We start from the raw sequence: 26547 nt of genomic DNA on the forward strand, positions 1-26547 counted from the left end.
GGAGAAAGAAATGGTCTGCATACAAGCTCATCTGCAAAACACAATAGAGGCAATGTCATGGCTTGGGTTTAGATTCGCCACCAATTTTCATTGATGATGTACAAATGTTACATATGAAGTCTGATTGACGAAATGTGTGTCCCAATTTTTTTCTTTTGCTCACCGAAAAATGTGTTTTGTTTTGATTCCTCTTAATACCTGTAAATAAACACTAACCTTGAAATGGGTGCTGCAGTAGGACAGCATGGAAATTACATCCATCTAATCAGGCCATCGTTCGGTCTTGTCACGACACATCACCAATATCATGTTCATGATTCTGTTTTGGCCTCCACGTCACTGAGACTGAATCACACTCTGGAAAAAAAGATGTCCAAAGGCAATGTGTTTTGTCAAGCATCTCACATGTTTTGACAACCTTGTTCAGCCCTTCAAGCAAAAGCAAGACTATCTAAGAGTAATATTGCCTCAACGGTCTGCTTGTCAAGCGAACACTCGGTGTCCATATTGCATGGAAAGCTGTCAAAAGTCGAGTCATCTGATTAGTGTACAAGGATGTGCGTAATAAAACAGGAATCTAATGCTGAATCCCATTGAAATACTGGAATCCCCATGACCTATAACTTGGCGTCCCTCCAACTGGATTGCGGGGATTACCCATCAGTCTCTGTGGCCTTCTGCAGGGTGAGAAATGGCCCAGCTCCAAATCCGCCCAGTATCAAAGCCATTTTTCAGTCAAAATATTCAATTCATTTATGGAGTTTGAGCATCGGTTCTGTGATGAAAGAACCATTCATTCAGTAAAATAAAATATTTGGAAAACAATCATTCACTCCTTTTAAAATCACAGCCATTGAAAGGAACGAACATTGTACTGCATGCATCACATTAAACAGCACAACTAATGCGCAAATCCAAAAACATGAAACTACCACAAAACATTCATCAGTCAATCACATTTTCATTCGTGGAAAATATTCCGGGTTTAATTCCTTCTTCTTTTTCCAATGGATTTCAAAATTCTGCATTGTCCTGCTTTATATTTCAAAACAAGCAGTGTTTTAAGTGAGGGGGAAAAAGATATTTGACTGTTGCCAAGTAAATTAAGCGGTGGGTAACAGCAGATCATTAAATTGTTTTATTCATACATAAGTACTGTACATCATCAAAAATTGATAAATAAATAAATAGATGATCCATACAATAACAGCAGTTTCTTAGTGTCCTATATTAGTGAGTGAATATGATTTTGGAATGGTGTTGTGTTGCTGTTGGTAGCAACTATGTAATGGAAATAAATTATGATAAAGCAAGCCGAGATGTCGAAAAGATGAGTCAAGCTAGCCGTCGCGCCACCACGTGACTCAACGTCAATATATCCCAGAAAAGTAACTACAGTAAATGAATCAGTCAAAACAAGACACTAATAAACTACATTGTGGGTAATATGAGGGTCTACTACACTGACTTGTTTGTATGTATATGTTGGCCATGATGTCAGAGGAGCTTGAGGGCCCAAAGAAAACTTTTGCATCAAAGGTGAGAATGTGGAGTACAGCAGCGGAAACAGGGTAAACTGTCTTTAATACATACACTGTAAAAAAACAAAATTTTGGGGGGCCAAAAACATTTAAGCTGAAAAAAAAAGGTTCGAGACATTCAGCTTAGAAACATTTTCAGGTGACCATATTTTCACTGTTTGAATGCACCAACCAATTTGTTTCAGGGCAACTTGCTGTTCGTTAACAAGCAGCTAAATGGGTTTTAAAACCAAAAATTGAGCAATTAATTTCCTGGCTCTATTATAATTGTTATTTAAACAGTCCTCTTAACCATGCTGTTCACATTTTGATATTGGAAGCTAAAGACAACAACTAACAATTGATCCGTACCTGGCCATCCAGGATGCTCTGCGAGGGAAGTGGCGACTGGGCTTTAGAGTATACTTAGTGTCATTTGCAGGTTGCAACAGACAGCTACTGAAAGACAAGTGGATGTCTTTGGAAATTTTCATGGGTAAAACATCTTTTGTGAATTTTGCCTTTCAGCTCCGGTAGGAAAGAGTAAGTTGCGCAAAATGTACTGGAACACATAATAGTTTGATATTTTCTGAAATATTTTACTCTTACTGCAGTTTAGGTACAAGTATTACAGTAGTACCTGGCGTATCTGGAAAAGAGTCGTGGGTGAAACCAGCTTTGACATCCTAAATGCCGGTAGGTACTGTGGAGTGGAAAAGCGAGAACAATTGGTCAGGTGAACTGAAATCAAGTCAGTGCTTTTTTTTTTCATTGCATTATCCCCCCCCCCCCTTTTTGTTTTATAACAGCCAAAGTAGCTGCCTTGCAGCAATTATTACTTTCTAAAGGACAACAAAACACATTTATCCATTTTTTTAAACAAATCATGATCCACAAAATGACTGGCCTGACATGTGTCATTACATAAACATGAGCGGAGTGGAGTAATAAGATTAAGATGAAGAGAAGAGCATACGGTGGAATACTCAAACTCAAGCACAAAGTTTATTGGGACTTGAAAGACACAGTGGGTTTGGTTTTCACATGCACCCAGCACACCTCCCACAGCAACTTGTGTATTTGTATTGATGTGTTGCCTGTGACACAAACATGAACATGACAGACATTCAGAGAACACGCGTGTGTATGTTTGCGTGCAGCGTGGGTATCACCTGGGAGATCATGCAAACAAGGAGGCACTTCAGTCTGATTCCGATTTTTTTTCTTTTTTGTTTCCATAACAAGTACAGAGATAGGGAGTTGGGGATCAGACTTGGCTGACACGATGGGTGAATTAAATTAATCTCTCAACATAGCAAAACAACATGTTCTTAAAAACAGGAAGACGAGGTGATTCTCGTCCTTAATTGGCTGTGCTGTAGCAGGAAGGCCACGTTATCTTTGTATTATATTTCGGTTTCTTCCGGCATTTTCTTCTTCCAGACATAAATGAAGTGGACCAGATAAATAAAATGCAGATAAGGTCAACCATTCAAAGTTAACATCCTCACTGAGAAAAGATGAAGAGCCATTAGACAAGATGAGGCATTTTGAACATGTAAAGGAGGAAAATACAAAAAGAAACAGAACATGTAAAAGTGAGGCAACAATGTTATTGAAATGCAAAAGGCATAAAGGGAGCAAGAACACTTTAAATACCAGGTGCTGTAACTAAACTGTAGAAAGGACGCATTGCATGGAATCACCCATGCAATAATGTGCCTTAAGAGGTAAAACATTTTAGTGAAAAAAACAAAACAAAACAGCATGACATTTTAAATTGTGCAACTTCTCAGTCAGGCTGAGTGCATGTGTTCCTCTCCACTTCACGGGGATTGTGCAAAAAAAAAAAAATCCTCAACAAAACAAAATATTTCTGATCCTGTACAGCATATGTATTTTTTTGAAATGTCTCATAACGTCAACTATAAAGTGACACTGTAAACCCAGGGTGATGCCTGTGCTGTATGGTATACAATAACATCAGTGGAATGAGGTATGCAGAAGCAAAAGGATACAGCTGTCCATATGTACACTTGTCCATGCAATGACAACACATTACGATTGTCACAATGCTGTTTAATGTGCATCTGTTTGACAGATGTGCCGGTATGCAAGCTATGTGAAATGCCTGCAGGCTCACATATCGTGTTACCATGCTAAAATTATGACCTATGTCCTTTTTGGATATCTATCTATCGATCGATTGATTGATACACACATGAATATGTGTGTGTGGCTTTCTTAATCATCTCACCTCTGCTAAAATCCTCAGTTGAACAGATCATGCAAAATTATTCATTTTATCAATTAATATATTCAGTGTTTACTTCCGTTTTTAGCATTTTCTGACTCCCCAAAAATGACTTAAGCCATCATTTTAAGAATGTGACGACATAGAGAATGTGTGTGTTATATTGAGCAACCAGCTCATATACTTATCTCACGCGATCCCAAATGACATCTTCAGACCACTAATTCAACATTACACAATTGACTTGCAATCTTCGGCCTGAGTGTACACGAGACGATCCTTATTATGAGCTGAGGTTGCGGATGAGGCGGTCTGTTCTGAATGTTAAGGACTGGTATGAGGTAAGACAGGTGGGAAATATAGAGAAAATATTATCAGTAATACACATATGGCGAGACTATAGATCAGATGGATCACTATTGGGTACAGGCCAGGAAGTAAAATACTATTTTTTGGGAAAAAGAATCATCACCAGGACCCACATTCCTGTTGCAGTGGATCTTTATGATACAATGGATGCCCTGAAAAAATATCAGCTTAATTTAACTCTTTCATCAGCTCAAGTGGCTCCGTTCTGTTGTCCGACAATCCTGAGGGTAAGAGGGTTTTGTCCAAATATTTCAAAACATCTCTGACCATCCTACTAACAAAATGGCCTGAGTACCTGGGCCTGGTCACCTCCCCCCATTTCTGGGCTGACCCATGAGACTTTAGACAGCCTCAGGACCCGACTGTGAACTAATAAGCAGTGGGTAAACCCTCAGAGCTCCTTCCCTTTGAGTATTTGGCTCCCACGCTGAAACGGAACCACTAGGGGGCAGAGTTGGACATCGAGTCCACAGAGTTTACGCTGGAAGACTGCACACGGCTGTGGGAGATAGACACCTCTGGGTGCTAATAAAAGGCAAGAAAAGATTGACGTTAGAATTGCTGTTTGTATTATTAAAATGCATGACCAATTGTTTCTACGTACGTGCCTCCTGAAGATCCTGTCCAACAGGCTGCGTCTGGGAGGCTCTGGGGGTTGATTCCAGTCAAGGTCTGGAGGTCTCATCCCTTGAGGGCCAAACACATTCAGATCTCTGAAACACTCCGTTTCTATCATCTGGAGAAGAGAGGACACCTTTGGCCTATTACAAACATTGACTCCATTGTTGACGAACGGAGAGTCAAATCATGTTCTGTATACACCACAAACTAAGAGAAACAGACAAAATAAATTAAACTTTACTGAGAGACTTCTTCCCTTAAGTTATGTGTACTGCACAAAATATTTGTATTCAAATATTGTCCGTCAAGGTCAAGGCACACACGCTTACCTCATTCTGCCATGGGATGGAAACACTGCCTGTAGCAAATTTGGAGTAGAAGTCATTGTCAGTTTGGTCCAAATTTACTCCCTTGACTGTGGAAAACTGCTCGATGTCCAGCACATCCTTACAGTAGACTGCCCGAGGCTGTAAGAGGCCAATAACCGTGAAAAGGAAACATGAAATGCAAGCTGGTTTTCTTAACCAAAAAAAAAAAAAAAATTTAATTCAGGCATGTTTCAGGCACATACTGTACACGCATCAATGACAACATTAGGTAGACATCCATTAAATCTCAAAGAAAATGATCCGATTTCACGGCAGACATGACATTTAGTGTCAAAACTGATTTTCCCCCCGCCCCCTCAAGATAGAACCTTCGCTCCAGCCCATGTATTGGGGCTCTTTGTGTGCAAGTGTACCTGATGTGACGTGCACAATGGGTTGGACTTGGACTGTGGTTACGGTACAAAAGAGTGATCTCCTGCTTTTGAATGGGGTGCTTGTAGTGTTTGCGCATATGCATGTGCCTTTAATGGAGCCTTTCCATTAGCCCCGCTCCACACCGAGATGGCCGCGCTTGGCCCCGGATGTTCGTTTTTCCGATACACTTTTTGGGGATTGAGCGTCTCCGATGAAACCGCTTTTCGGTTTCCATCTCGGCAATGCAGCAAGGAACTCTGTCACGCATTTGATGGGCCACACTTTGCAACGTCGCCCACAGAACAGTGGGTGAGACTCGCCACTTGTGAAATGTTCTGCCACGCTTGCATAGTTCAATTGATCCCGCCGTCATCCTGCCACGTGCTTGTTGTCAAGGAAAAGTAACGGAGGCCGCGTGGTGCGGCGGGCTTTAGTGGAGTGCTGTGGTGTGCCGCTGTTTGGGGCTAATGGAAAAGTGGCATAAGAGGCTGGCCCTGGTAGGGTAGGGTGTGGTGTGGTGTGATGTCAGCCAGCCTGGGTGCTCGTGCTTGGGCGAGAATCAGGGCTCACAGCAGCTCATGCATGCGTGTGCTCATTGTCTTTACTGTTTTACTGTTGTTTTACTGTTCTACTGGCGTTCAGTGCATGGTAGAATAGTGCGTAGATAACTGTGGCTCTCCTTTCCCACATGCAAGGACATTACATAACTACCGTATTTTCCGGACTATAAGTCGCAGTTTTTCTCATAGTTTGGCCGGGGGTGCGACTTATGTGTGAAATTATTTACACATTATTGTATCATTTCACGTGTTATTTTCACATTAAACCACAAGAGGGCGCTCTTGGCCTGTGTTGATAAATCGACGATGAGTCTGACATAAACTACATAGAAGAGGAAGCGGCGCATCGTCGACCTCCCGAGTTGGGGGAGTTGTTCAAATGTGACACCGAGGATGAAGATTTAATTGGATTTAGCGATTTGAAGTGAAACTGATAGTTTGGTAAACTTGTAAGCATGTTCTGTATGCTAGAGTCATCTGAATAACTCTTAATATGTTACGTCGTTACTGACATTACCAGGCATGTCAGTCATGTAACGTTAGTATACCATACACTTATGTTGTTGCTGTTGTTCTCTATTTTACTTTTATTTTAATTGCCTTTCAAGATGACATGTATGTTTTTGGTGTTGGATTTTATCAAATAAATTTCCCCCAAAAATGCGACTTATATTCCAGTGCGACTTATATGTTTTTTCCTTCTTAATTATGCATTTTTTGGCTTGTGCAACTTATAATCGGGAGCGATGTATAATCGGAATAATACGGTAAGTATTCTGAAAAAAAAAAGTCAAAAAAGATTTCAAACGCATGTAGATTTAAAAAGCATATAGCAGGGGATATAGCTAGGTCGCGAATGATGAACCGCCAAATAATGGGGAAACATTGTATCAGACCACTCACATCAGGTACAAAAGGAGGGTCCACTATTCCGGCTTCGAGTCTCTTGAAATTGATGTTTTTGAAGAAGGAGTGGGCCTTGACCTCTGCCGCTTTGTCCCCCAGGCACCCCAGCCTCTGCTTTGGGTCTTTGGTGAGCAGCTAGGTTAGTTTGAAGGAGAGATGAATCACTACATGATTCATCCATGTGAACTTGAAGTCAACCCTCTCACCCTTCTACAGATTTCCTTGGTGTCCTCTGTAAACTTGTCATTGTACTCCTCCTCTTCTTCCTGCACCCTCCTCTCCACCTCCTCCCGCTTCACTCGCTCTTTGCGGGCACGGAAGGGCGATCGCCCAGCGGTCATCTCGTACACGAGGCAGCCAAGACCCCACCAATCGGGACTCATTCCATATTTTTCATTGTTGATCACTTCTGGAGCTAAACGAGAGCAAACAGGTTGTCAGATGAACACCTTTCATGTGTGAATGGAGTTGTTAATCAAATTAAGACTTACCCATGTAGCCTACTGTCCCCACCCTTCCTCTGATCAAGTCCCCTTCAGGCACTTTAATAGCAAGGCCCAGGTCAGAAATGCGGATGTGTCCTGCAGTAAAACAGAAACAATGCTAACAATGTAATTTCCAATTGACATGCTTGCAACAATACACCCAGCAAGAGGCTGGAGGCACACTGGACCGGTTGCCAATTTATCACAAGACACATACACAAACAACCAAACTTTTACTTCAAAATCCATCCATCCATCCATTTTCTGATCCGCTTTATCGTCACCCGGGTCGCGGAGCCTGGAGCCTATCCCAGCTGTCTTCGGGCAGTAGGCAGGGGACACCCTGAACCGGTTGCCAGCCAATCACAGGGCACACAGAGACGAACAACCATTTGTGCTCACACACACACACACACACACACACACACACACACACACACACACACACACACACACACACACACACTTAGGGACAATTTACAGTGTTCAATCAGCCTGCCATGCATGTTTTTGGAATGTGGGAGGAAACCGGAGTACCCGGAGAAAACCCACGCAGGCACGGGGAGAACATGCGAACTTCACACAGGAAGGCAAAAGCTGGAATCGAACTCGGTACCTCTGCACTGTGAGGTCAACACGCTAACCATTCTAACACCGGGACGCCCACTTCAAAATCTAAATAATGTATTACCTGTTGATTTTTTTTCGTTTATTTTAAAATGAAAAATACCATACTACACCTACCATTCTATAGATGTAGTATCAAACATACTACACTAGTTTTAAGACAGATTTTTGAAGGCTAGCTATGGTCACTTGTTTTAAGAAATAAAATATTTCTCATATTGCTTATTTCAGTTTTTTTTTTAAGATTTGTTTTTGCAGTGCATTCACACCCTATAATTTAGGGACTTCAATTAACCAACCATGCATGATTTTGGAAGGTTGGAGGAAGCCAGAGTACTCGAAGAAAAACTCAAGCAAGCACCGGGAGATCATGCTAACTCCACCTCTCGACTGTGAGGCAGATGTGCTAAACAGAAATTATTAATTATTTACAATTATTATTATTAATTATTTACTCAATCATACCAAATTTTAAAAGTGCAAAAGCTAAAGTAGAGTGTATCATGTGACCCATCTCCTTATACTACAGTTATATATATATATATATATATATATATATATATATATATATATATATATATATATATATATATATCATACAATACTTGCCTTCTATTATGAAAAAAATACACACCAAAAAATAATTATTATTGCAGTGTTAGACCTTTACCAAACTACAATTCAAACTACATGACATTGCAAAGTTTTGAAGTCAACAGTCTGACATTGTGTCCGGGTTTAAAACAGAAATCTGATCATGCTTCAAAACCTACCATTGTCATCAAGTAGGATGTTCTCTGGTTTTAAATCTCTGTAAAAAAAAGAAAAAATATATATATATATTTTATATATATCTATATACAGTACACCACACACACACACACACACACACAAAACACAAAACTCTCAACATCCTCTTCTTTAGATTGATACCTGTAGACAATGGATTCCCTATGAAGATGCTTGAGACCACAACAAATCTGAGCAGCATAAAACTGGACCCTGTCTTTGTCAAAGCCCGGCGTGCCCATGTTGTAGATGTGAAACTTCAGGTCTCCACCATTCATGATGGTCAGCACCAGACAGAGAGCGTCTTTGGTCTCATATGCATACGCTAAACTCACCTAGAGGCCAGGGGAACATCATTCAGTTGTTGAAACTAGCTAGGACAAAATAGGAGTTGGCTTGTTTACTCACGACAAATCTACTGTTAACTTTCTCCAAAATCTGCTTTTCATTGAGTGCCATCGACTCTCCTTTCCTCTTCTTTATCCTCTTCTTCTCCAGCTTCTTACAGGCATACATTTTTCCTGTAGCTCGAACTTGACAGGCACAGACCTGAGATAAACCAAAACGCATCACACATTATTCGCATTGTAATAAATAAGGGATGCACCGACATCATTTGATTGACAAAGGCATTGAGACACATCTATGAAACCAATTAGACATATTTTGAGCAATTCCCTGCTTCGAACTCTTTTGAACAGTTTGGGGGAAAGCTCAGAATAACAGCATCAAGTGTACACAGAAACATCTATAAAAGCCTTTTCAGACGAGTTTGGGATGGAACAATCCATCAAAACCAGCAAAACATCTTTGGGACTACCATAGAGACTTTGAACCTTGACATCTGAACTCGTACAATTTCCCCAAATCTCGTAGAAATGATCTCTCAGATAGTTGAAATTAGTGTAGCCTTAAATTTGTACCTTTGAAGAGTCTTATTACTTTTGCCCAAGTAGTTTATGACAAACTGGTATTTCTCACCTCTCCAAATCCTCCCTTCCCCAGCACTCGATACTGTCTGAAAGTGTCTTTAGTGATTGGTTGCCTGACAAAACACAGACACAGGAAAACCCATTAATACATGCTCACATACTGTATTATTGATTAGGGCAGAGGTATTATCTGCAGAACTCAATACCATCCTGAGTCTGTTTCCTGTGCATGGGGTGGGGCCTCTTGCGTGCAATTTTACTTTCCAGACAACGGATATGATCAAGGATGCTCTGAGAGCCTGCTGTTTACTTGGAACTGCATCTGATATGGTGCTCGCTCTGCATCAGAGATGTTCCTGCCAAGAGTGATCAACTCCTATTAGGAGCGTCCACAAGTCAGCTGTAAGCTTCTAAAACCTACTTGTTGCGCTTTTTTGCTAATATAAGAATACAGCCCTTTACAGGGAGCCACATGATGGAGCACCATTCTTTTTTTTTTGGTATGCCCATCCATTTGTTACTTAATGGGCTAATTTCTAGTTCGTGCAGAGTGATGTTCAGAAGACCGGGTGCCTTACGATTCCGAGGCGTGGATTGTTCCATTGATTCCATAGCGTGGAAAATTCTATGTCCACACCAAGCTCAATATTTTGTTTTTGTGAGATCCTGCAAACTGTACCTGACCTACCATTTACAAGTAGTTTTGCCATGTTAAAAAAAAAAAGTAACACAGTATGGTATAGTTAGTTGCAAGAATAAGATGAGCCTTGTCTTGAAGAAAACATGCCATTTAACACCAAAGTGACTGCGATCAATTAACAAGCTGCTGTGTTTGGCTCTGGGTACTATTTCACTGCACCCAAGAGAATGCTGGCCAAAAACGGTTAGCACACGATTTTGGTCCCCTTCATAACATCTGACCATAAAAACTAGGGATGAGTCGTACTGATACAGTACCAGGCATCGGTATCGGGCCGTTACCCAGCATTATTCCATGTATCAGTTCTCGCAACGGAGGCCATTTAACAAACGGAAAGTAAAGGCATACATAAAGTACATGTCTGACAGATGCCCTTTAATGCCGACGTCAAACTACACAAATAGTCTGACATTTTTGAGCCGACAGACATGTCGCAGTCAAACATAGTACCTCATGGACGATTTTGAGTTGTCTCGACACATCGTAGCCCGTGTAGTGTGACATACTCAACGATTGGCCATCTGGCATCTGCAGCATTTTACAACCATGACAACCAAAGTGTAGCATGTCAGAATTTTTGTTCGTCCTACTGCCCAGTCCAACATATAATATGTCATCCTTTGATTGGTTCTTTGGCATTGACCAAGAAGAGGGCAGTGCCATCCTACTTTTGACAAGAGACTGGACGTGGCGCATACAATGACATTGTGGTGTAGAGTATTTAAAAAGTGACTTGAACAAAAGTATATGGTAAGTATACGGAGCATTTCAACTCATGCTTCGTTTGCTAAATGCAAAGCAAATAGATGATTAGCAGTTCTGTCGTCATTCAACAAGTTAGTTTCCCCAAGTTCTTTTCGGAGTAAAAAAAAAACAGTCCATACCACCCTCTCCTCACCACCCAGGAATGAGTCCATACTTTTTTTAATTCTTTTTTTTTTTTTTTTTTTTTTTCTTTTCTGAGTAGAAAACAAATGCACATCCATATAATGCCTCCGTCAACATGACTTTGACAGCTGTTGGTCCCACCTCCCAGAGAGACTTGTGCCAGTGGGCAGACGTTTGTCAGAAGCATATAATGACTGGGCTGCGTCTGGTCAGGGCAGACCTGTCGTGTGACATCTCGCCTGGTCCAAGACGCTGAATGAAATGTATTTATTAGTCTGACAACACTAATGTTGTGAATGAAAAAAAGTTGTGTCGTTTGAGAAGGTTAAGATGCAATTTCTGTAAGTACCCATCTATCCACCATGCCACCCTTTCTCTAAGTGTATGTACATAAATAGAATAAGACAATAGAAAAATCATTTTATCCAACGTTAGGGTAGAATGCCATATTGAGATATGTAGGATTTTCTTTAAAATTCTCTGTCAATGTTATGGGGGGAAATTTTATACATGAAAAGTACTAGTGGTATCAGTACTTGGTATTGGTCACAACTCGAGAGTTGAGTACTCATATTGGTATTAGTCTGAAGTGGTATCTAACATCCATAATTAAAAAAAAGTATACTTTGGTGGAAACGGGGTTGAATTGAAATCTTTATGTCTATAGGTTTGTTTTTATTTACGCAGGGAAGGTGCTATTGACTTTTGTTGCTGAATTCACGGTTTAAAACTAACTTAAGTCGCGCCTGCTTCAATTTCACAACGTTTTAATAATTGACCAAATGAATAAAGACACACAACACACAAATACTGTGAGTAATATAGAACAACAAGCGGATAGTGTGTGAAAAAATAAATAAATCACTCATAAATCATGCCAGATGAGGATTCAAACTAGTAGTATTTTGTTGTTGTTTTCTGTAGAGCAAATCTAAAACGAATATATTGCGTATACAGTGGACCCCAGCATATTTGCGGTTTGGCATTAGCGAATTTACCTATTTTAAGATTTTGTTTTTCTTCACTATACTCTGCTAATCGTGGAAAAAAACTCACCTATTTCTCATTTGTGGAGTGGGATAAAATATTGTCTGCAGAATTATGATATGTATTCTATTGTTTGGGATTGACGGCCAGCAGAAGAGGATAGTCTGTCAGCTGGCAAGAACAGGTTGACCAAACTTGGAATAACCACGTCATCAAAACCAGTGTCATTTATAACAACAACTGACAGATCGCGAAACCTATCTGAGACAGTTCGTGTTGTTGCTGCGTGGATCCAGCAATTTGGGGTCAGGAACGACCAAAGTGCTCATCACCATTGTAGCGCTAACTACTACGTTGGTCAGAGCCAGAGGCTTACAAAGCAGTAGATTTTCCCACCAGCACAGGCCATAAGCGGGAGCAGAAAAGGCCAGGGAGCGTCAGCACCATCGATGGACAGAAACGCCTCTACTTTGCTTGAGATTCAAATGTTTATTGTTTGACACCGTGTTGCAATGCTACAGCAATTCTTCAACATGTGTTCAACTGTAAACTGTTTTCAGGAGTGTATTTTTAAGAGCTTGGAAGGGTTTGTATGTGCTCTCAACATGTTTTGAGACCATAACTTGTGGTATAGTTACGGTTTATGGTTTTCTATCAAGTCAGGCAATAATAATCCCTTTTAGGAGAGCATTTCAATCATTCGCAGAATTTTGCGGTCGGGTTTGCGCCTTATCCCCGCAAATAGTGAGGGTCCGCTGCGTACACCTGATAGGAACTGACCTCTCCAACATCTTCCACTGCAGGAAGCGGTCAAAGTACATGCTGTTCTCAAAGTCTGCGAATGGAGCACCGCTCAGGTAGTCGTGTACAGCTCTGGTTCCAAACACAAAGGTGGGGCTCAGTCATCACAGTAACATGTAAGCCAACGCTGAATATACTACAAATGGGTGTGTGCGAGGATAAGGGGAAAAAAAAACAGGTGAGTCCAGCAGGCAAGTGAGAGGATGTAAAGACGGAGAGGTGACTCACTTGCGGCAGTTGCTGAAGATCTCCTTACATGGACTGAGCTCAAGGTTCTCTCGGCACTGATCTGCAAAGACCTCTGCAATGTCCACACGCTGAGGTGACTACATCAAAACATGCATATACGATGCTCTTTGTCAATACATACACTTTCTCAAACAGCACCATCTTAATCGATACAACTCTAATGTATATGAAAGAATAACACTAACAAATTGAACAAAATCATAGAAATTAACTCACTTGTTTGGACAGAAAGGTCTTGACAATCTGGTCCCCTCTGCTTTTTCTTTTTTCATCAGGCGTCACCTCGTAATCTTCCTGCACGAGCAAAAAACTCATATCATTAACAACATACAGAGGATACATTCTACCATACTGCAAAACTACTGTATTGGTGAAGTTGGAAACAAGTCAGGTGGACAGAAAATATATGAATTAAATGAGAGCGCCTGGACGACCGTAAAGACTTCAAAGTAAAGTGCAAGTCAGCCATTTTTGTCTAATCTTGACACACACAACTTCATCCATCCGTTTGCTTCACTGCTTATCCTCACTCATTACGCTCACAAGTGAGCTGAAGCTTATGCTAGCTAACTTTGTGTGAGAGACGGGGTAAACCCTGGCCTAGTTGCCAGCCAATCTCAGGGACCATATACTGCAGACAAACAACCATTCACACTCACATTCACACCTATGGGCAATTTAAAGTCTTCAGTGAACCTAACGCATGTTTTGGGAATGTGGAGGAAGCCAGAGTACTTAGAGAAAACCAACGCAAGCACAGAGGCGGGATTTTTGTTTGTCCGTTTGCATTGTTTTTTTTGGAGCGGAGCCCCGAATGTACGTCAACATCTGAACAGCACCCCTGCAACCCCCTTTGCCGGCGTAATGGTTTGGGGCGGCATGGCTCAGTGGTAGAGCAGTTGTTTCCCAACACAGATGTTACTGCTTCAATCCCCGCTGGCCCTGCAATCATGTCGAAGTGTCCTTGAGCAAGATAGTGTTCCCCCTGATGGTAGGTGAATGAGGTAACAATGTAAAGAGCTTTGAGTAGCTGAGGTAGAAAAGCGCTATAGAAGTGACAGTCCATTTACCATTGGATCTAAGAGGCCCTGTGAGTCAGTTTCTCCAGCATTTAGAATATTGGTGCAAGCTGGTGTTTTTCAACGTTTGTGCCATTGTCTTCTTGCGAAGAGCGATTCTGCTTCAACCATGTTGCTGGCTGGCGTTAAAAGACAAACTGAAAGAAAAGATTACCCCAAGTTCGGACCTGCTTGTTGAAGAGAAAAAAGTGCAGTGCTCCCATCTATTTCAGCAAATAAATTCATCACAATGGTAAAAGGGTGTGTAATGTTTTTAATCATTTTTAAAAAATATATTTTTTTATTCTGGAGCGTCAATATCAAATCTAATTGAAACCGGTCCCTGGGGCGAAAAAAGTTGGGGACTGCGAATGTAGAGCATGAAAGGCACCCTCTCTTTTCATTGATGGACCTACAAATTGGCTGACACTGCTTCCATGACACCGTATAAGTCATTTTCGAACTTAAATGGAGCCTCTTTTTCACAGATTTCAATGACACTCTCAAGTCTCAAGAAAAGTACATGTTACAAGATTTCCACACAGCCCGATGTCAGTGAATCACGCCTCGTTAGTGTTTCCACATTCATTTAAAGCTTATGCAAAGTGGGTTTGTCAGAAGTTTGGACGAGAGAAAGTGCATAGATGAAAGATGTTCAAGTCCAGGGCGTTTAAAAGAAAATGCGTGTGTTGCTGTCACTCTCACAAACATATGGCGCACTTGGCTGTGTGTCTATACATATGTTGCCATTCACACAGACAGGCATGACATAAAAGGCTGTTCATATTGGACGTTTTCAGAGACATGAAAAGAAGTCTGACGCATTTCAGAGCGAGCACGTTCAACTTTCAATGAAGCAAAAGCAGGGAGGGGGGGGGGGGCAGCAAGGCACCCAGGCTGCACACTAGCCTGGCACTGTCTATCAGAAGCTTTTTCCCCCCAACAAGGCCCTGTGTTGCCTGGCAACCACACAGAAAACACGGCAGGATTCCTCGAGGTCCTGGAGTGTCACAGTGTGTCACACCAGCGTCACCATCTTTCCACTATAAAACACACACACCCACACTCACGTATACATACAGTACAAACACACATAAGCCTGGAGATTTAGGCTTTAAAAAGCAGCAGCGTCACTGACACTTCCGAACAAGGAAAAAAGGGCATGCAACTTGTATACACTGTCACGGTTTGAATTATTCGGTACATCAGTAATGTGCAGACAAACTGATGGCAACGCATTTAATATTAATGAGATGGACATATTACAAATGCTTCGCAGTATGACGACACAACGAATAAAACGAAGGACAATTCGTTGGAAGACTTTATGTCATTATTTTCCATTCATCTACTGGATAAACTGGCAAGTGAGTATGCCCAAGACATACAACCTCAATCACTTGACCAGATCGTACCTCTACCTGACCTCCACTTCACTCTAATATGTAATCATTTACATTGTAGGATCTCACCCAAATGGACAAGACGCCCCTTTAACCTTTTGGAAGCAAGAGGGGGATCCAGCACGCATGCACAAAATACGCACGGCCTCTCAAGTGAAACCCCTGAACACATTCCTCCCTCGGTCACACAAACTGTAAAAAGCTCTCTCTCTTCATGGCCTCGATCACTGTTTCACTGCTTCTCATTAAAAATAAATAAAAAGGAAGTTTTATCTGTCGGACAAATTTGACTCCTCAGACGCAATCAACAAAGTGTCACCAAAAGAAATGCAAAGGGTGGGGATTAAGCAACATAGTAAAAAAGGTTTACACTAAACTCCCCTGACCACACTGGTCTTGTCTTGTTCATTCACTGGGGCCAAACACATGTCAGAAAATCGGCAACGCTCCTTAACATATCACAAAATCGGCAAAAATGTTGATCATTGTTTCCCTAAAGTAAAAGCAAATATTACATTTTTGATTCAACACAGATAATCTATCATGGAGGGCAACATAAATTGCAGAATATTTCCTGTTGAGAAGCATAAATTGTGTATACATTTGCATCATTTTCAGGTATCTAAAAAATATATAACTGATTATCAAAAATAATTATCAATTTGATAATCAATTAATTGTTCATCCATTGATTAATTACATGTCTAACTGTCAGTCAAGTGCGAATGCAGCACTCCAGGGCTGTGCGGATTTAACCTGACTACATGACTGGATAACTGCACCGGGTTCCCCCTTTCACAGGGTCGCTTTTAAGTTTAACTTTGATCGTGACAGAAGGAGGGAGCGACGTGTGTGTAGTTGCATGGGGTGTGTTGGGGGGATATGCTGGAAGTGGATGGGGCGGTGCGAGAAACAATGCTGCTCTTTTTGTGTGGTCACATGCCCACAAAGATATCTTCGGCGTAGACAAAGACTTCAAGGTGTCAAGTGGGAGGTATTCTGTCTGGATGCGAACAGAAAGCGATGTGGAGCGTTTGCTGTGTTTGGGATGGTCGGGGTTCAGTTGAATAATAACTTCTCAGTTAGTCGTCTTTTATTTGCTGCATCAGCTAATACCAACATATTGTCAGGCAGCACTGTAATCGAGTCAATGCGCTGCGAAACGTAAATTATAGTTAAATACCTCGCCATGACGGCATGAATCTAATAGGTTGTATCATCATGGGTTGTTAGAGTCAGGGTCCAGAACAAAAAGTCTCGCATGCCAATTACAGTGTTGCAATTGTTTCCAGTCTTAATCTATGCTTCTTATTTTTTTATTTTTATTGTGCAATATTAAAGGAGAAGTCAACCCAAAACGTTTCTTGACAATATGTTCTTTGCGGCTTCACTTGTCTAAACACGACATTTTGATTCATATTAGTTTGTGAAATATGGATTAAGCAGCAAAACCCACCCGTTTTTAGTCATCTTCGGGGATGGCCAGTTTGCCACTTTCTGTCAGCTGAAAATGATGTCACAGTTGCTCAGGACTCAGGTAACAACCAATCACAGCTCACCTGTTTTCTGAAGCTGAGGCATGATTGGTCGCTACCTGAGTCCATAGCCATGGTTTGTCATTTTCACTCAACAGCAAATGTCAAGTTGGCCGCCCCCCTGAGATGGACAAGAACAGGTGTATTTTACTATTCAACTCATATTCTACAAACACAATATTAATCAGAATGCTGTGTTTAGACTAGTGGGACTGCATAGTATTATCATTATTCATGACACCATTTTTGACTTGCCCTTTAAAAGTCTTTCAAACGTTTTGCGATTGTTTCAGCTGTCTCTCTGACATGACAATAGTGGTCATAATTCGAAAGCTGTGTGTGTGCGCGTGTGTGCATGTGTGTGTGTGTGCGTGCCTATACCATTGCATCCAGTAGTTGAATGCAGCGTTGCAGTTTTGGTCTTGTCTCACAGTAAAGACGGAAGAGTTGCCTTCCAATAGGCTGTTTCTCACAGATGCAGACATAGTCCTTCACTACAAAGAGAGAGAAACACAATACTTTAAAAATACAGGCGGACACACTTTTGTCACACTCAAGCCAGCGTGCGCACACGCACAAACCATACCAATGCTATTGACCAGCTCAGTGCACTGACTTATGTGGGGGAAACGAAGGATCTCCTTCCATTTTTTGCTTCTCCCTTTGCGTTTGCCTCCTCCACCTGCAGCGAGAGCAAAACAAGAGCTTTTCTTCGTAAAGTGCAAATGAAGGCCTACTGGCTGCAAGAAAAGTGAAATAAATGAGCGAGAGACGGGGTGGGGTTGTTGCAGGCTCTCCGCTGAATGAAATCATAGTCTCAGCTTGTATATTTAATTCATAGATTACGTTGTACTTCCTCTCGAAATCTCTCGGCACTTTTTCTCCGGCTGGAAGTGTGTGTGTGTGTGTGTGTGTGTGTGTCCACACAGATACAAGCATATACTGTCCCTCTCAATTCCCATCATCGGACAGAACTTGAATGCCAGACTGGATTCCACTGCTGTGAATAATCAAACGTCACCTTCCTTCTGCATCAACGACTTAAATCATTTAGTACAAATCTATTTGCTCTTTAAAGACCACTTGGTGATTTATTTATTGTAATATTTGTAATTCATTCATGAGTTAATCATGCCCTAACCACTGAATATCTTGTTTGCCTCAATAATTGCATTCCCGGAAGGGATACAAGTACAATTCCGAGCCCCCCCCCCCCCCCCCCCCCCAAATGAAGTCCAGCTGTTGCGTCCAGTCTCTTGTTTGTCTGTTGTGTACTGATTTATATCCTGTCTCATGAACTGGCTGAGAATTCCTTAAAGTGTTTAGTGCAGTGGAAAACGACTGCGAGCGACTCGGCCACAATATTACAGGCATGTGAACAGGAAAAGCAATGACAAGCAAACATCTTTAAGTAATAAGCCTGGAATGTGAGCGGCACCACGTCATGCTGGAGCCTGCGAGGGAAAGCTTCAGCACATTTGTCTTCACATTACCGCCTCATCCTCCCCTCATCTGCTATTCCACTTCATCACTAAGTATTCTGTTACCTTCACCAAGGATGTAATGTGTTCATTAGGTTCTTTGGGTTTCTTTGTGTTGTTTGTATGCAACTTTCCGTCCACAGTTCTTGACAAAGCCATATACTGTTTTTTTAGGGTTGCAGGTGAGATGTCTATCACGGATAACTTCAGGCGGGAAGCACTGCACGGGTCGCCAGTCAATCGAAGGGCACATACTGGATATAATACTATTCACTTTCACACCCATTGGCAATTTAGAGTCTTCAATCAGCCTACCATGCATATCTTTGGAATGTGGGAAGAAGCCAACGTACCCTGAGAAAAATCCCACGCAAGAGGGAATGAGGCAGAGATTCGAACTAACCACAACCATACCGTGCTGTGACTGTAGTTGAATCAAATCATAGGTTTCTAGGATATGTGAATAAAACGGAGTAATGTAAAATCCTGTCAATAACGCTCATATTTTTGAAAAGAAAGAAGAAGAAAAAAAGATCACAAATCGAGTGGGGGTATTATCTGGAGGCTTCGTAAGAAATTTCTAAAAAATAAACAAAATAAAAGATAGATAAAAAGTACAATCACTGATTTGTAGCACATTTCATATACAACGTAACTCAATAAGCCTCATATGCTGTAATTGAAGGGAAAGTGTGTAAAAAAAAATTTGTTTTTTCATTGTTTCAAAAACCCACTATAAATTTCAAAATTGTGCAAAAAAATATGTTCTATAACATCAACGTAATTTTTTTAAAATGTCACAGTTGGTGAAGCAATCGCTAATTATATTACATAGCTTTATATTACATCTCCCCTCCAGGAGGCTGCCATGTTTCGCCGCCATCTTTCTGCTACGGATACCCGAAGGAGACGAATTTAGCGAATGAAATTCCTCAACATGATGACTCAAGCTTCAAAATGCATGCGCTTCGCGTTTAGGTCATTGCATTCCTTTAGTTCACCACTAGATGGCACTAGGGGCGGCACGGTGGTCGTCTGATTAGCATGTCCGCCTCACAGTGCACAAGTGCAAGGTTCGATTCATGTTCCCCCCGTGCCTGCGTGGGTTTTCTCCGGGTACTCCGGTTTCCTCCCACATTCCAAAAACATGCATGGCAGGCTGCTTGAACACTCTAAATTGTCCCAAGGTGTGAGTGTGAGCGCGGATGGTTGTTCGTCTCTGTGTGTCCTGCGATTGGCTGGCAACCGATTCAGGGTGTCCCCCGCCTACTGCCCGAAAACAGCTGCGATAGGCTACAGCATCCCCTTGTGAGGATAAAGCAGAACGGAAAATGGATGGATGGTGTTTTTGAATCTTTACTCATTCTTTAAGTGGCAATAAATCGAGTGATAGAAGACATTAGTTGTGCAGTAATTACAGAATCACACTAACCTAATGATTTGTGGAAAGGTTTCAGCGCTCAGATGTTTCTCGGTTACAATGGTCTATTCTTCTTTGACCATTTGAAATCTGTCGCATGGTGACCTCTTACCTCACAATGATTCCGACTGAATGAACAGACAATGCCAGAGACACACAGACCCAATAGAGCGGGAAAATAGAGTCGAAGCAGCAAAAAAGGGCCACAGGTTGAATGGGCAGGTGTCCCAAAATATATGTACGTGTATGTGTGTGTGTGTGTGTGTTGTGCGTGTGTGCGTGCGTGTCTCTAAAGAATTTATGTAGCATGTAAAGGACCCGGCTTCACCACAGTTGAGAATAGGTCATATGTCCCCAGACAAACACCAAGCTTGAATGTATTAATAACTCGTGCCAAAATATCCCCTAAGAGAATCATTAACTCACAGCACCTGCTACTCATTAACATTGTTTTAGACTTCATAAGCTATAAGCAGCCACACTCACTGTTTTAAGCTCTTGGAAAACAGTTAATATACGAAGAGATGTTGTACATCTGTGTGCTCTCCTGCGTTGCTGTGTGGACTAATAAGTTCATTTCCTTCAGTGAAACCATAACGTCTGAGTGAGGGTTAACCCCACTGCGGCCACTATTCTAAATAAGAAGCTACTGAAGAGCGTTTTTTGGAAGCTGTATCAACTAAATGACTTCCTGTGGAAGGTCACCTCACCACTAAATCAAATAATTGTAATCAACCACATTGTTATTGAACTTTTTAACGACGGCTCCTTCGGGTCCATCCATTTTCTCATGTTTAATCACTCAGGGATGTATTTTCATGTCTTTTATTATTTCTTTATTATGTCTTTTTTTATGTCTTAATGACATTCAATCGCAGGTTGGTTTTCTTATGTCTTTTATGGGGTTTTTTCCCCCCACATGGTAACGGAGAGTCTCTAAATGGCTGGCATTGAAAGAGATTTGAAAATCTGATCTCAATTTTTTTTTTTTTTTTACAAATGTATTTATTTAGGCATGGGGTGAACATGCACACTCCACAAAGGAAAGCCGAAACCCGGACCCTGCACTGTGAGGCGGATATGCTAACCAGTTGGTCACCGTGCCGCCATTTCCACATCGAAACAAATGAGAATTAATAATTCGCACTCATGAAACAGATTAACCTGTCAGTGTGTGTTGTGGTTTCCTGTTAATCAAATGAGTCCACTTGATATTGTTTGTTGTGTTGAGCTGAAATACATCTGCACTCAAAGGGGGAAACATTCAGGCTGGATGCAACAAATCAGGTTGATAACACAGTTTGTAAAAGGATGCTTAAAAGGATTCACCTCACCGGGAATGACTTTTACTATATAAAAATGACAAAATCCAATAATAATAATAATAATAGTAACAATAATACCGTAATAATAACAACTACCATAATAATGAAGGGTACAAAAAACTATGAGAAAACGCTTATAAATGACATGCATTATTATTATTATCATTAAAAAGTATGTAAATTCATATTTATATTTTCCATAAAGTTGGTGCTTGACAAAGCTGCATATGTATGGAAAACCCAAGTCCTCTGTGGAGAATTTTGCCCTTGCTCCCGGGATTTATTTATTTATTTTATTAAAGCAGAATTCATGCTCTTAGGGTCTGTCACTTACACAGGAGCTGAAATAACAAACTGGACTGAGGCCTTGCCGTGCAGAGGCCCATGTCAGTTTAATTTGTTCCATAAGGGCTGTGTGGTCACTGCACTTTATTTATGTTTCCTCTTAACAGCTCTGACATCATCAAGGCATGTCAAGTCAAGTAAAAATAAGGTTAAAGAGGGAAGGACATCCTCCTGGTGCAAGACTTGGAGACGACTGGTCTCCAAAACATGTACGCATGTACATGTAACAGTGAGTGTGTGCTTGTGCGAGTGCAGACAACTATACTGTGACCTCTCTGGTAATGTCCTTATGCTTGCTTTAACCAGTAGTCCTCCAGGCCTCATGCATCCACACGTTGAAATACATCCTTGCTTGATCGTAAAGTTCAAAACTGTTGACACACAAAAGAACCCAAGCCATTAACCAAATATGGGGCAAACACACACACACACACACACACACACACTGAGAATACAGAACTGTGGATCTGGCAAACACTAATCAGACACATCATTAGGAACACTTGCACAATCTAATGATGTTCAAATAACAGTTGAAGTGATCACCAACCAAGGTGTCGTCGCACCGTTGTGTGCAGTATTGAAAGCGAACATCTTAGCACAAGACATGAACCTGTGTCACCTTCTCAAGATCAGTGGTGCATAGTTTCTTGTTTGGCTTTTTTTTTGCAGTCACCTGAACATAGACATATTTTTACAGACAGATACAAATGATGCAAACTGCAAAGACTTGACTTTCAACGTCGGTCGCTATCATTATGTTTAATGCCACTGCTGGTGGTTCTAGGTGAAAAATAAGTCTGCTAGCACAAATATTCTCTCCAAATATCACTGGTAAAACACTTTAATAGCCAACTCACTGTGTCTCTTTGATCAGCTCAAAAAATAATAATAATTAAGTCATGCGCCAACGCTTATTGTCTAATTCTCACAGATTTCCACATCGCATTATTTGTCTGAATTGTTAAAAGTCGGTCTCACAGATGAGTCACACCCGGGTGGTCATAAAGGTACCAACACACAGTGATGAAAAGCAGCACCATGAGACAAAAGCCTTTGTTCGCACCAAGTCTTCCTGTCCCTGCACCTCCACAAAATCCAACTGGTTAAGAGATGGAAACCATTGGCATTAGAGCTTAGGATGTTCAGCCAATTGATATAAACATAACAAGCCTACTTGCAAACATTTAAGAAAGTCTGCATCTGCTTTTAAATTGTCTATTACCTAATATCTCATTGTCATGACGAATGCATTCGGGCCGATTGTAAACGGTGTGCATTAGCAGTGGGGAAGAGGCAATAACTGATATGAAAATGAACAACAGTAAAAAGCCAATCAATAGACAAAACAATGCAATCCAGTACCTGCCAATAAAAAACTGACAAAAGAAAAAAAGTGGTTTGTTACAGAAAGAATTATTATTATTAATATTGGGGCCATTCCTCGGGCTTCCTGTCGCTATGTTTCACGGCAGTTTGTGTTTGCGTGCCTCAGGAAGCTGAGGGAAACACTGCCCAGACCTGAACACAAGGAGAGGACTATAGCCGGAAGACCCTCTTGCCTGGTCCACAATGATGTCATGTTGGTGCCTTTTTCTCTGCAGTCTATTACTATCCTTGAACTGGCCTCTCCCATCTTGTATTTTAATTTCATCTGCACTCCCAACAAACAAAGTACATTTTTCACTTGGCAATTGTGACATATTCTTGTACTGTAACCGATAGGGCTGTGGGGGAGACGCACACCTGTTAAACCGTTAATATGAGACCATAAACGCAAATACAACCATGACAACTGCAATTAAAGACATATCTTATTCTCAGCAGTATCAGCACAGCTACACCCGAACAAAGAGTTGCATCTAGCACAATTCCAATCGGCATTCAATCATTGTGACGATTTTCCTACGTGCCCTTGTAATCACTACTGCTAAAAATAGCAACCAGCTCAAGGGCACGAGCGAGTTAATACACTCTGAGGTAGTCAAACAAGTCCATACCCTCACAACAGTTGTTGCTAGAGTGATTTTGTGCCTGTGTACGAGTTGCATGAAAGGACTGAATCCTTACAAGAGCCGAAAAGGCAGGGTACTTTTCCTGTCTCGCAAGAGTCAGGTGCAGAGGGTTTCCTGTTCTAAAAATACATAACTATGGAATGTGGAAGGGGAAAAAAATAAGCGCAGGTCACGTGTTAAATTTTGACAAATAATATTACCTATCTTCCTGTTCGATTAGAGTGGAACAAATTGTGGGGCATCCTGGGAAATTGAGATTACAGTGGAACCTTGGTTTTCATTTGTGGAGTTGGCATGTACTCCCCGTGCCAGCGTGGGTTTTCTCTGCCTACTCCGGTTTCTTCTCACATTCCAAAAACATGCAAGGTAGATTGATTGAACGCTCTAAATTGTCCCTCTGTGTGATTGGGAGTGTGAATGGTGTGTGTGTGTGTGTGTGTGGGGGGGGGCAGCGTGGAATCACTTCCTCCACTCTGCGGCGGTGTGGATGTGAATGGTTGTTCATCTCTACAGGTGCCCTGTGACTCACTGGTGACCAGTTCAGGGTGTAGTTGGCCTTCCTCCAACGACAGGGAGTCAAACTCAAGGCCCGGGGGCCAGATCCGTCTCGTCACGTCATTTTATGTGACCCGCGAAATTAAATCATCAACATTGAGATTTTGCAATAATTTTGTAACCCTGTTTACATTTACTTGCACAATAATTGAACTAACTACTATAGTTGACTGATTTCAAAACTAGTAATGCATTAATTTGTTGTGTACAAGTTAAAATGCGATGAGACAATTAAACAATTTTTGTGGTTTCACTGTCATAACGGCCCTCTGATGGAAGACGCAACTCAAAAGAAAGTGGCCCGCGACAAAAAGGAGTTTGACACATCTGCTGTACAGGGTAAGCGGTGAAGCGGTGTTGAAAGTGGAAGTGTGTGTGTGTGTGTGTGTGTGTGTGCGTGTGTGTGTGGAATGGGGTTAACATGATTACACTGGCCTTCTTTGGCTGTGTCTTCCATTTAAAAGTGCTCTCTAACCCACACAAATACACACACATGCGCATCAAAGTGTTTGCTCCATCATCCACCACATTGTACACATTCCAAAAAGTTTTGTCCATGTTATATCAACAGTTTGAAAAAGAAAAAAGAAAAGAAAAAAAAACTGCACAAGACTCTGGTATGGGCTTCATGCTTCTGACACAATCCTGCTGTTTCTTGCTCCTCTTCTCTTCCATATCTGAATATGTTGTGTTTTAGGCCTGCTTGTTAAGTTTCTTCTCTCAATCGCTGCTATACTCTGCTCTAGACAATGGTCGATGATTTTACTGTACATAAATGAATGCTCTAATTTTTCGACTCCTGAAGCTATTTAAAAATATTTAGGCCACATGTTCCAGTAACTAACTCTCAACTATTAAAGAACTTGCAAAATCTAATGTTATAGCAAAGTGTGACTGCATGTCAACAAGCAATGTTGCATGCTGTGGCTGACATGCTGGTGTGATTAACTATTTCCCTGAACTGGTTGCCAGCCAATCGCAGGGCACACGTAGACGAACCACCAATCTCGCTCACACTCACACCTTGGGACCTGCCATGCATATTTTTGGAATGCCGAAGGAAGCTGGAGTACCCACTGAAAACCCACGCAGGTACAGGGGGAACATGCAAACTCCACACAAGAAGGCCAGAGCCGAAATCTAACCCTATATCTCTGCACTGCGAGGCAGGCCTATTACCAGTCTAATGCACATGAAATATTAAATTGATGTTAAAAATATGGCAACAATACAAACATCACATGCTAATCCCACAATAAAACTGCTACTTAAGTAATCTGTTTACACCAGGGGTGCCCATTACGTCGATCCTGATCTACCGGTAGATCTAAAACAGGTCCCAAGTAGATCCGAAGAGTGTCGAGGAGAAAAACAAACAAACAACCATTTGTGTGTCTTTGTACATGTTAGTAATATATTTTTTTGTGTTAATGTACGCTGCACCATAATCATCCTATCAGTCTTCTTCTCACAAAATAAATATTTAAAAAAATAAAATAAAGCAGGTAAATCTTGAATTTATGGTGGCGCGTGATGACGTCACCGGAAGTTGTTTGCAGTCAGCAGTCTGCAATTGCAGCTTGTGATCAGAGCTGTTGCGCTCTCAATCTTTTATCGACATTATTCTCATTCAGAGTTTGCTTCGTGTACAATTCAGCGAGGGCACGGGCAAAGAAAAGGAAAAGTAGATCTTCGGTCCAAAAAGTTTGGGCACCCCTGGTTTACACCACATGGGGTGAAAACCCGTGATGTACTGTGCTGCTCAGGACATTTCTGGAGTATTATCCTGACATAATAGATTTTTTTTTCTGCATCCATTTTACTTCCGCCTATCTTTTCCACTCGAGCTCATTCTCTCCTCTATTTCCCAAAGTTCCATTCAACAATGCCTGAAGAACAGGCGTGATTATGTGGCATCCAGCGTTACATATACTGCATGTGTGGGCACAAGCAGCAAAAACAATTGAGATTAAAGTGCC

At 41.3% G+C, this 26547-nt stretch overlaps 1 protein-coding gene across 3 annotated transcripts in view; it reads right to left on the reverse strand.

Annotated features, from left to right (window-relative positions):
• Positions 1-2511: 2511 nt before the first annotated feature.
• grk5l (G protein-coupled receptor kinase 5 like) overlaps positions 2512-26547 on the reverse strand; it is a 31523-nt gene continuing 7487 nt past the window's right edge. Inside the window, exons 1-16 of one of the 3 annotated variants that reach the window (XM_086110924.1) lie at positions 21493-21592; positions 18014-18109; positions 17809-17921; positions 13648-13725; positions 13411-13508; positions 13162-13254; positions 9856-9919; positions 9283-9423; positions 9019-9209; positions 8859-8896; positions 7465-7554; positions 7180-7388; positions 6971-7108; positions 5094-5231; positions 4748-4879; positions 2512-4668 (exon numbers count right to left, since the gene is read on the reverse strand). In XM_086110924.1, the coding sequence (XP_085967050.1) occupies positions 4585-4668; positions 4748-4879; positions 5094-5231; positions 6971-7108; positions 7180-7388; positions 7465-7554; positions 8859-8896; positions 9019-9209; positions 9283-9423; positions 9856-9919; positions 13162-13254; positions 13411-13508; positions 13648-13725; positions 17809-17921; positions 18014-18109; positions 21493-21592 (1803 nt within the window). In that variant the 3' untranslated portion in view covers positions 2512-4584. Of the gene's footprint in view, positions 4669-4747; positions 4880-5093; positions 5232-6970; positions 7109-7179; positions 7389-7464; positions 7555-8858; positions 8897-9018; positions 9210-9282; positions 9424-9855; positions 9920-13161; positions 13255-13410; positions 13509-13647; positions 13726-17808; positions 17922-18013; positions 18110-21492; positions 21593-26547 lie in introns of those variants that run through there. The other 2 variants (XM_086110922.1, XM_086110923.1) reach the window with 2 other exon arrangements.

This window comes from Hippocampus guttulatus, chromosome 5 (assembly GCF_054856545.1).
Source record: "Hippocampus guttulatus isolate MCC_2025c chromosome 5, RoL_Hgut_1.0, whole genome shotgun sequence".
NCBI classification, from domain to species: Eukaryota; Metazoa; Chordata; class Actinopteri; order Syngnathiformes; family Syngnathidae; genus Hippocampus; species Hippocampus guttulatus.